At 37.8% G+C, this 11545-nt stretch overlaps 1 protein-coding gene across 1 annotated transcript; it reads left to right on the top strand.

Moving 5' to 3' along the window:
- Positions 1 to 1213: 1213 nt before the first annotated feature.
- On the top strand, positions 1214 to 7870 carry FAM221A (family with sequence similarity 221 member A). Its single transcript, XM_035894105.1, has 6 exons — positions 1214 to 1281; positions 1754 to 1944; positions 4194 to 4400; positions 5229 to 5339; positions 5968 to 6056; positions 7808 to 7870. The coding sequence occupies exons 1-6, from the start codon at positions 1232 to 1234 to the stop codon at positions 7868 to 7870; spliced, it is 711 nt and encodes a 236-aa protein (XP_035749998.1). The 5' UTR covers positions 1214 to 1231.
- The last annotated feature ends 3675 nt before the right edge of the window (positions 7871 to 11545 follow it).

The following is an 11545-nucleotide window of genomic DNA, read 5'->3' as shown; positions in this document are numbered from 1 at the left end:
CTACTCCTAGGCGTCCCCGCTTACCTCGTGTAACGGCTCCTCTGGAAGGGCTGAGCAAAAATAACCACGAACCCAGTCGTTAGGCTGAAATGCGGCCTTAATTTAGACCGTCGAGTTAAATAAACATCAGAGGTGGCAGGCGCAGGGGTGGTATTTCTCACCTGAGCAGTTGTGCGCTGGTTCTGTGGGTGTCAGCGGGATTGACACGCAAGTGACGGTGATGTGTTGCCACATCATTCTGGTGCTATACGGTACTGGCAATGTACAGATCCGCAGAATATTTGACAAAAGGATCCCTCGTGCAGTACGTTTTAGCACCCCCAACAAATAATAACTGAAATGTTTACAGCCAGTAATAAACTGACCTTCAGCAGAGCTAAGTGCTGCACTTGCGTCTAGATCGTACCTTACAGATTTTACTTACTGTCTTCAGGTTGTCTCCGTAAATGTAGAATTTGGATGCTGCTCCGGAGTTCCAGCTATTCAGCGACCTTGGATTTGCACGTAGCGATAGCTTAAACAAATGGGCCTGTCCGAGGCGTGGGATACAGCTGCTGCCAACCTCACGTACAGAAACTAGCCCAGTCGTCTTGCAGAGCAGAAGACAGCTTAGATCTATTGTTTTTTACTTTGGTGGCAGCGTGGTTCCCTACTTCCAGCTGAATAATCATACTCAAGTCGAGACTATGGTTAGATAACCCGATACGAACCTGCAGGACAGTTGGGTGAAGTGACGTGCCAGAGGTCGTTCAAGAAGTCTGAGGCAGAGCTTGCTGGTTATGCAAGCCTTGATGCCCGTTGCTTTTTCTGCCGTATGAAAAGGAGCTTGGTAGTTCACTTTATGAATTTTTTCCTCTTCCCTTACAACCCTGGTTTTCAGTCCCTCAGAGCAAACTTTTTAAAAGAGCATTGTTTACCAAATTTCTCTGAAATTCAGTTACAGTTCTGTTAAATGAGTATCACTAGAACAGTATTATGAAAGATTGGGTTTTTTGCATTTACAGCAAAAGTGTTTTTATCTATTATTTGAAAAATATCTCGAGAAACCTACTTTTATTGTCTTCATTTTCTTATGGTTTTTTTTTATTTTTTATGACACGCTTACAGAATTGTAGGTGATGATGATGGCGGAAAGCTCTTTACCCCTGAGGAATATGAGGAGTATAAAAGAAAAATACTGCCAGTTCGGTTACAGAACAGGTTGTACGTGAGCTGGAGATCACCAACTGGCATGGACTGTAAGCTTGTGGGACCAGAGACACTGTGCTTTTGTACTCACCGGTAGACATCTTTTCATTTTTTTGAACTGTTGTGTTTTTTAAAATCAGGAAAATGTAAAATATTTCCAGATGCAGTACAGTATAGGCAAGATAATTTAAGGTCTGAGGGTTGAGAAAATGAGGTTTTAAATCGTAAGAACTGTCCTTCTAAATCTCGATCTAAATCTCAATACATTTTTTTGAGACCAGAATGATTTTGTAGTCTTCAATAAATTCAACTTTAAGGCACAAGTTATTGTTGATCAGATTGGTTCTGATGATAGTGCTGTTAAAATGAAACAAAAGGATATTTGATAGCTATGTAATGAATGGATGTAAAAGCACCTATCTTATGCATTTAATTGAAAATTAACAATCAACAGTAATGAATATAATTAAAGATGCTTCAAAACAGAACGTGTAAGATAAATTATAAGTAGTTTTCTGATAAATACTAACAAAGTTATAAAAGTTACTGGTTTTGCCTGTTTCAGGTATAAACAACATAAAACGGACTATGAAGTGATTCCCAAAGACCGTCCTATCTGCGTGCCTTGCAGAGTGAGCCACTGTCTGTGCCAGTCCTATCACTATGTCCCTCTAAATGGCACACAGCCCATCCGTTGTCGATGCAAACACTTTGCTGATCAGCACAGTGCAGCACCTGGATTTTCATGTAACTCTTGTAAGTTACTGATGGACTTTGCAGCATTCCTTGCTAGGAAACTTAACAGGAACAGCGTGTTAGGGATCTGTATTCTGCCGAGAGGATTAGGCATGTGCTGCACTTATCCCTGATGTGTATTTTTGATCCTTGCAGAAGGATAGGAAATGGGAAGGAAGACATCGCCTTTTGCACAGGGGAGTTTAGAACAACATCCTCAGCTTCCCCAAGTTCTGTAAAGGAGCATAAGTTTCTGACTGATTTGGTTAGGTACATATGGAGATGGCCCCTGAATTTAGGCAGTATGAAAGCACCCCCTTCGCAGTTTGTCATTTCCACTGCTGCATGCACGTGACTTCTCTACTTGAACTTGGTAGTTTGAGAGAGGGAGGTGTTGATCTCCGTTCCTCTACTGCCTGGTTGACTACAACGTTAATGTATTTTTATATCTTTTCTCAACTCAATAGGAAATAGCACTATGTTCCCAAACAGTACTATTGTTAGCACTTTAACAAAGCAGGTCCCGAGCATACAGATTGTGTGTCCAGAAAAGCAAATGGGAATGGAGTTCCAAGCAAAAGGTTTGAGAAGGCGTTAAGAGGAGGCTTTTTTGCTTGAAATGAAACAGCAGTAATTATTAACCATAGAAACTAAATAATGCATAAAGATGTTTTAGTTTGAAACCTCAAATTACGTAAGCTGAAGATTTTTTTTGTTCTGTACCGTTCATAAATTTCTTTCACGAAATCTGTCTTAATTTGTACGGGAAAAACCATAAACAGCTTTTGCTGGATGAGAATCATATCCCACAGAATAAAACAAACTATTCAAGAATTTGCTCTAAGTAATGTGAAAGTCTTAAATGTGCAACTGGAAGATTTGGACTGAGTCCTTAGAACATAGTGTTTTTAATAACCATTTACATTATGCACTTTTTCTAGTGTTTCTCAAAAGTACCTGACACTTCTTGAGGGCTTCAAAGATTACACAGAGAAGTGCCAAGACTTGCTTCTATTTTGGACTTGTGTTCTTTTAATGTACTGGCATTAGTCTAGCCCAGTGCTGTATAAATCTAACGTGATAGATAAATTAGAGGTACTCCCTTTATAATTGAAAAAATGCTGTTGCACTTTATATATTTTATATACTTCATTCTGTATGCAAACACAGAGTAAGAGCTCTCTTACTGAGGAGTGCCCTGAAAGATACGAAAAAGCCTTTACCAGTTCCAAGAATGTGATCCTTGAACATACTACACAAAACTTAAAAAAAAATTTTATTGGTGCTCTGCAAAATTAACTGTAACTGGGAATTGGAAGCAGGGTAATTTCTATAATGAAACATTTGCAAAATCAGTTCCTCAATTTCTTGTTCACATCATTGCTCCAGCAGGGCTTTGATGACAGACTTAGCTGTAGCTAGAGCAGATATATCACCTCACTTCACTCTCTGTTTCTGAATCGCACGTGTCATTTGTATATTATTATATTATTATATGTAACTATTTCAGTTACATCCTGTGGCTATGTAAAGCTTAAAACACCCCTGAAAGTCAGTGTAATGGTACTCTTACATAGAACCTATTTTGCTGTTGCTGCAGCCTCTGTTTACTACCCAGATAATTTTGCTAATTTTAAAAGACATTGAAATTGTGATTTGTATCATAAATTGCAATTTGAAGTTTTCTGGCCATGCAGCATTGACGCCTGCTGTACACCTTTGGAGATGGTACTGCCAAAATGCCGGCAGGTTTTCTTCTTTACGCAGTGACAGAATTTTTTCACTTTTTATTTTTTGTCAGGGGAGGGATAGAGAAGGGTGTTACTAATGGCAGTGGACACAAGTTGCAACATAGGAAATCCAATTAGGTATTAGAAAAGAAATGTCTGTTCCAAGGAAAGACCAACGTTGGTCCAGGCTGCTCAGAGAGGTACAATCTCCATCCTCAGTGGTACACAAAACTTGACTGAATGACACCCTGAGACTAAATGACTTCTATGATCTAATCCCCACGTTCATCCTTTCTCCTGTTTTATACACCATTTTCACATCATGATGAAAAGAGGCTGTAAAAGGTTTCAGCAAAGATAGCTGATTGCTTTGCCCCAGATCATGCATGTGCTTCCAACTAGAAAGCATAGCTGGATGCTTTTACAATGAAGGAACTCTAGTTTTTGGCAAGATTCGTTCAGGGAAACATTGCTTTGTCCGCAATGAAATGTAAATTCCATTATCATCTCACTCATTACACTTATTTATTTGTTAATTAGGTTCCAAATGTTCGGGCTTTCATAGTTGCTTTACCTGTGCCTGTGGTCAGCCAACATATGTTCATGAAACTGTTGTGGAAACGAAACAAGAGCGCTTAGCCCAAGGAAAGCCTGTGGGGCAGGATGTTCCTTACGCTGCTATGGGAGGACTGACTGGGTTTAGTTCACTAGCAGAAGGCTACATGAGACTCGATGACAGTGGAATAGGTAAGTGCAGCTGGCCTGAGATGAAATTTTAATTCTCCAACTAAGTAGTTTTGAAAAGTAGTAATTCAACACAGACTTTTGAAGTTCGAAGGCAAACTGGATTAATAAGAGTAGGACTTAAGACAGATTTTTTTTTTCCCAGCAGTCCATAGGTGTGAAGAGACCACCATGACCATCTTGTCCAACTTTCTGTAGTGAATTGATAAAAAAATTCTTTATCAATAATTCTGGTGTTCAGCCCAGTAGCTTCTTGTTGAAGTGGAGCATATCCTTTAGAAAGAACTCTCTAACTTCTGTTTTTGTCTTTAATACTTCCATATTATATTTATGTTAATCCTTTAGCCTAATACTGCCCAGGTATTTCTTGGTTATACAGTTACAGCATTTTTTTTTCCGAACCCAAAGGTTAATAGCTCTTCAGCATAAAAAAAAGAGGTAGTTTTTAGAACTTTATTTTTGACAGGCATGTTAGTTGACCTTGATACCTCTGCTGCTCCGTGATTTTGTGTCATTTAGTAATAGACACATTTTGTCCTGAAATACTGTTTAATTTATTATTGCCACATACTCATTATTTCTTTATTAAATTTTGATCTGGTTTTCTGGATTTGTCTGAAGTTTAGAAACTATAGCATAGCCGTAGTAATTAAAGAAACAAAGCTTTTCATTTCTTTTGAAGCCTTTTTTGCTTTTGTAAACTCAAGTTTACAGGGTCTGCACTGAGTGTTGTAGATACTAATCTATGGCCTTGTTTTGACCACATTATGTATGTTCTTAATATATCTTGTGGAGTTAATTTTTGCTTTCATTCAACTTATTTTTTGACAGGGGCTCCTTCTGCTGAACTTTTAGAATCCCCTGTTACCAGCGTGGATCATCCATTTCTGAAAGCATTTCAGGGACCTTCTACTTCTGCTCAAACCATCCCACAGATAGCAGGTGCTATATTAGTAGGATAATACTGTTTTACAAAAAGTATTCAATATAAAATGTATTGGTTTTATTTATGAGTTGAGGGATGCTTAGGGCTAAAATCAAAATTAAAATTTAAAATGTATTGAAGCCTTGTTATGTGAAAAGTTAGTACAGCATTCATGTACTTGAAGTGCTTAGAATAACAGTTTTGTTACTGCTTGTTATTTTTGGTCATGATGTGCTTTTTAACTTTAATGATCTTTTTCTAGCATTTGGTATCTTCACCATTAATGGTGCCACTTTGTTGGATGAGTTTTTTAAATTTTTAATTCCTACTAGAAGTTCATCATATTTGAATGGATTGTACATATTCAATGCAATCCTGCAAAACTGCCTTCTGCCAGAAAGTCTTTTCTGCATGGAATTATGGATCGGTTATGCTTCTTTTATGTCCCTCCTCAGAGTCCTCAGACTATTTATAATATCTGCTAGCTTAGACTAAAGCGTTTACTCTCTGGTCCCAGTTGCTGGGGTTTGTTTCTTGCCTATAAATATGACTTCTCATTTAAAATGTTTTGCCTAATGTAAAACATAACTAATGGAATAGCAAGTATAATTAATGAAAACAGGTGTGGGGTTTTTTTTTCTTCAGGTGGTTCTAGTGCCACAAGGCAAGTTTCTCATGGAAAACATTCAGAAGATGATGACATGGCTTACTTGGAAAAACGTTATCAAGAACGGGCAAGTTACTACATTTATGGCTTAATTCAAATATATTTTCACAAGAGGATGTCTAAAAAAGATAAGTGTATGATTTCAGTGGCATATAAATGCATTATATCATTCTTTCTCTTCCTGAGAAAACACTAGCTTCTTAAAATGAAGTTTTAAATACAAGTATAAGCTATTGCAGGATTTCAGAGGTCAGTCATGTCTGGGATGGTATTTACCTTAACTGGGCAGATTTTTATTGAGGTAACTCTCCATTACAGAAAAAGAAAATACTTTACTATGTGACAAAAAGAAACAAAGTCTCACAGAAAGTCACACGTGACGTTTGAATGTCTGTTTGCTACCTCATTTATAAAACTTCATGATGTTCTTTTCCTTATGAATGTCTGTGTATTTGACCTAAATCTGGTGGCGTCTGTCTTAGATGATCTGAATCTCCCCCTCAGAGGTGCCTCCTCCACCCCACTGACTGTATCATAAAATTAAATGCCCTGCGGTGTAAGTTACTTAGATGCTTAAATACTTATTTTTTCCTCACATTAGCTGCTTAGCTCCACCATCGCTGCTGGAAGTATGTCTTGACTATTTGTGAATTCTTTTGTTGCATAATTAACTTCTAAAATCTTAACTGCTGTTATGCTCGCTGCTTGTAACAAGGTGTTTGTTAATAAGAAAGCTGTTCTAGCTTTGTGAAATTTTAAATAATTTTCTTTATTTTGGAAATCATCACAAAACATAGTAAGATGTTACAAATAGAATATCACTTTATAGGAGAAAACATGTTTACTATCAAATCCAAATTGCTACCTTTCTTTTTCCCCTAAGATTTTCTTTTCTTTGCAAAAGGTAGTAGGAATTTCAGATAGAAACCTCAAGCGTCCGAATACGGCAAAATACTTTAAAATGAGTTCCTGAGTAGACCAACAACAGGATTGCTTAGCAGCGAGCTCATTTGTAGACATCAAAATAGGGACTGGGGTTTGCTTCCTTTTGACACTATTTTATGGGGAAAAGAAGTATTAAAAATGCTATTTTAATTTTCCTTGCATTTTTGATAGCAACATGATATCTTATGTTAGATGAGATGCAAAAGTCCATGCATCCCTTTTATATAATTGCTCTAAATAGAATTTCTTTCACTAATGTAACAATACTTGAGCACAACTGTTGCTTCTAAATACAACAGATGTATTTGTTTGGATTAATAGCCTTACTACAAAATGGCAGAGTTAAATGTATGTGTGTTGGTAAATCATACCATGCTGTAAGAGCCTACTGCGTAGAAAAATCTTACTGAGAGAAAGACACGACCTTGTGGGTCAGTGAGGAGACGCTGAGATGGAGGTTTAGCATCCACCTCAGCAACTGCCTTCCTGTGTGATTTTGTGCATGCTGGTTAGTCTAACTGTCTCTGTTACATGTCTGTAATAAAACTTCTTTACCTTTCATTGACATAAAGATAAAACCGTGAACATTTGTGAGGCACTTTGGCCTCAAGGGATAGATAAATACCTAGATTGCCATCAGCAGAGATAAAGGCAGCCCTGGTTTGAATAGGAGGGGATCAGCTGCAGAGCTATGGAAGTGCTTCTTTGTCCTGTGATGCAAAAGTAAGCTAGGTTGGACTAATAATGATCTGTAGCTCTCTCCATTGCATATATCACTCTGATTTATGACTGGATGTAGAGATTTAATATTGCATTACTAGCTGACTTGCAAATTAATGCTTGAACCACTGTTGGTGTCTGTCTTTGTTACAGCTGAAAAAGGAGAAGGCTGCTAAAGAGAAAGAGAGAAGTCCGGTGCCAGCAAAGAAGCCATGAGATTAATAAAGAAATAGTTGTTATATGGCACAGTGTTAATTGTTGAGTATAGTATTTTTTGCTGTTCCTACCTGCATAGTTGTATTTCTTAATTTCTTTATTCTGCTGCTTTGGTCTATTGCTGAAATTAATTTTAATTATCTTGTTGTAATAAAATTGGTACTTTAATGAATGCATTTCTAATCTCCAGAATTGTTACATAGATATTCCTTTGAGAACGGAAAATCATATTTGGAGATTTACAGAACTGTTATTTAAGCTCCGAGAGAATAAGCATGTATTTAAGTTTTACATTGTAGTAGGGCAAAGAAAATATATGTCCTATTCTTAAACATTTATGACACACTTTCTTTATTTATAGAGTCCTTAGAACTTGGTCATGGATTTTTACTTGGTGGGATTTGTTCTGCTACTATTGACATTTTAAAGTCTTTTTTTTTTCCCTTTCTGTTGGTTTCATTGCCTTTACATAAAATTCAGACATACCCTTCTCTTGTACTTCTCTAGGCTCTGTTCTTGCCAATGTATATGTATTTTTAAAATGTGAAGTTCTGTATGCATGTAAACCCATTTCCACACATAGTTAATAGCTACTTGAAGGGATCCTGCTTGTATACTTTATCCCAGATTTCTCCAGCGGTACCATTCTCCCAATTCTGTTTGTCCAATACTGTCCGTAACAATTAATCTATTACACTAAAAACTTCTGAAAACAGTAAGTGGAAATGGATATGCTATTTATTGCATGTAAACAATTAATTGTATAGCGTTTGATATAAACTTCCTTACCCAACAGGTACACTTTCATCCCGTCTAATCTAACACAGACTGAGTCCCTCAGGAAGGGAGATGTGCTTCTCTGTTCTTTGTACGTACTCACAGCTGTGGCAGTTTATGTTGTGCTAAAGGTAGGGGACATTTAAAATTTGGTAACTTTGTGTGGTGGTTTCAATCTGTGAAGCAGCACAGCAAGAACTTGGCGCAGAGTAAGAGGCAGAGGCTGCAGTTCAGGAGGCAAAAGCAGAGCCTGAGCTAACTTTGTTCATCTCCTTTGAAAACAGAGAGGTGTAAGTCCTTAAAAATTTTTGAAGATGTCTCTCGGACTGAAGACTTTTCGGGTGGTATGTGTGCACTGAGACTTCATAGCTAGAGTTGTGAGAAGCTTGCAAAGCTCCGACTTCCATCAGAGAGAATTCCTCTGTGTGCCTGATGCCTGGACGTGCCTGATGGGCAGAGGAAAAGAGGTGACACTGAACGCATCTGGTGCAGGGAAGCTTGCTTTTTTGTTCAGCTATCAGCTGTTGGAGGGAAGGAGAGTTCCTGGGAGTGCATGCAGGTCGTACAGTGACTGATGGAGGCGGCTGGAATCCGAGTGAGAAGGGAGTGGCAGGCTCAGTTGCCCAAATTCAACGATTAAAAAAGGCCATTTACCTTAACTCCGAGCTATACTGCCATTACTGCAGATGCCAATCAGAGATATTAATCTGTTACTTTAAATTAAATGCATAACATATCAAGTGTCTTAATGAATGTTTTAAAAGTACCTTTACCTTTAAATGCTACACTGTAACATGCTGCTTTAAGTTAATAAATAAAAACATTCATTTGAGCTCCCTCTTCTGGTCCTAATAAGCAATCGTTTCTACAGATACTCGGTCTCATAAGCAAATGGGGATTTCACGACAGAATTACAAGAAACAAACAAATGTAAATAACACTGGTAAAAAAGGTAAATAAAAATATAGAACAAAATTTTTATTTCCGTCTTCAGAGAGATTATTGCAAGCTTAATAGCAGAAGTTTATTCTACTTTCGTATTTATCCCCATGGCTATACCCATTAGGGAATGCAGCTCCAGAAATGTCCGTGTGTACTTGAGAGATGAAGTTTCTCACAGCAAAATATTCTTATAGGCAGCGGTTTTAACAGTTACAAAAACACTTGCATTTTGTTTTTATACTGATAACAAAACTTTTTACTTTTAGGAAATAATGTATTGTGCTTTTACTGATATTTTGAGTTAAAAATACTCATCAGTTTTAAAAGTTTGCTCTGCCAAATTCAGTCTTACTAAACTACTTTGATCATAATGAACTGGTTTTATCAAAGGCAATTTTAAAAAATTTTATTCTGTTCTTATTTAAAATTTCCACTTAAATTATACAAAAAAGTTATGACATTTATTTAATGATATTTCTTTTTCTTTGGAAAACAGGTGGGATCGTAAAAATATCAACTGCATTAAATATTGCTTAGGAGTTCTGACCACTTTTCACCCATGGTGGTGACATCCAAGTAAAAGAAACTTTCCTTACTAGAAGGCATACTTTTGACTTCTTGGTACTGATGTAGTGCTTTTTTTGCATGATTTTTATTCATATCGATACATGAAAAAACAGGTAAAGTACCTCTCATCATGTTGCCGGCTGTGAAAACTGGACACTGATGTCATGTCTTAAGTGAAATATGCACTTCACTGAATTACTCTTATTTTTATCCTAAAAAAAAAAAAAAATCATCCTTTTCTAGGGTCAGAATTGCAACTTCCAATTCTATTGAAAAATCTCTTTATACTTCTATTAAGGAAAATTTTTGTAAAGGTAAAAGCAGAGGCCAAATGCTAGTGTGTTTGCCACTAACAGGGGTCATTAAATAAGGAGCTCAGTTTAACACGTGCTTGCTGATGGTTCGTTTTCCCGAGAGCAGCAGTGCACTTTGAACGTAGTATCATGGGACAGATAAGGTATCGGTTCATCTGTATGATTTATTTGTGGGCGTGTGTCTGTCATTCAGCTAGACACATTAACTGTTCCTGACTCTAATCCAAGGAATCTGGCAGGGGAGAAACGGTTTGTTGTCATACACGGAGTGCTCTGAGCTGGTGAAGCCTAATCGCGTAGGTCTTCGGCAATGCTTAAGCACTTCTCGTTTTTTGAATAGCTGGCCTTCAAATCAGTATTTTGCTGTTGTAACACTCCTAGTAAAGTGCAGAACGTATTTTTTTTTCACTAGTTTTAATTATCCTATGAAAAGGCTTAGATGTCCCTTGGTTATTGATGGTAGTAGAGACTGGTCAGTGAACCCAAGCGGAGGGCAAGGGGCTCCTTCCCCTTCTGTGCTTCTCCGGTACTAAATATAAAATGCGTCTGTCTGTCTCAGGTTTGGGAGGAAAGGGAATGTAATGTGCGAATTCACAGCCAGTACCGGCATCCATGCCGAATTACTTTGTCAAGCTGTCAGTGCCTGTACGGCATGTTGTGCATATTAAACAGTTTGCAGGTCTGGTGTCTGCATCTCCCTGGAGTCTCTAGCGGCCGTTTGGTTAGAGCCACGTAGCCTAAGGAAAGGGACAGCCCTGCAGGTAGCGGTAGTATTTTTTTCTTAGCACAAACGTAATTGAAAACAGCAACAAACATTTTCCAGTCTGAAAGACCTTGCACAGGTGTACCTGTTTTGGGTGGTTTTTACTATTTTTTTTGGTAACAAAAGATACTACTCTTTTCCTAGAAGCCTGCTTTTGCTTTGGAGCCCTGCGCATCTGTCTTCTGATAGAGCGAATCATTATTTGCTTTACAGTGGTTTGAGCTCTTAATTTTACATTCGTTGCATCTGTGCTGGCCGGCCCGGGCTGGGCCCTAAGCCCCCTGTGCTCCCCCACTGACCTCCCCAGGGACA

This window comes from Egretta garzetta, unplaced genomic scaffold, assembly GCF_000687185.1.
Source record: "Egretta garzetta isolate BGI_Z169 unplaced genomic scaffold, ASM68718v1 scaffold94, whole genome shotgun sequence".
Taxonomy (NCBI): domain Eukaryota; kingdom Metazoa; phylum Chordata; class Aves; order Pelecaniformes; family Ardeidae; genus Egretta; species Egretta garzetta.
This window is presented reverse-complemented; position numbering and strand designations above follow the sequence as displayed.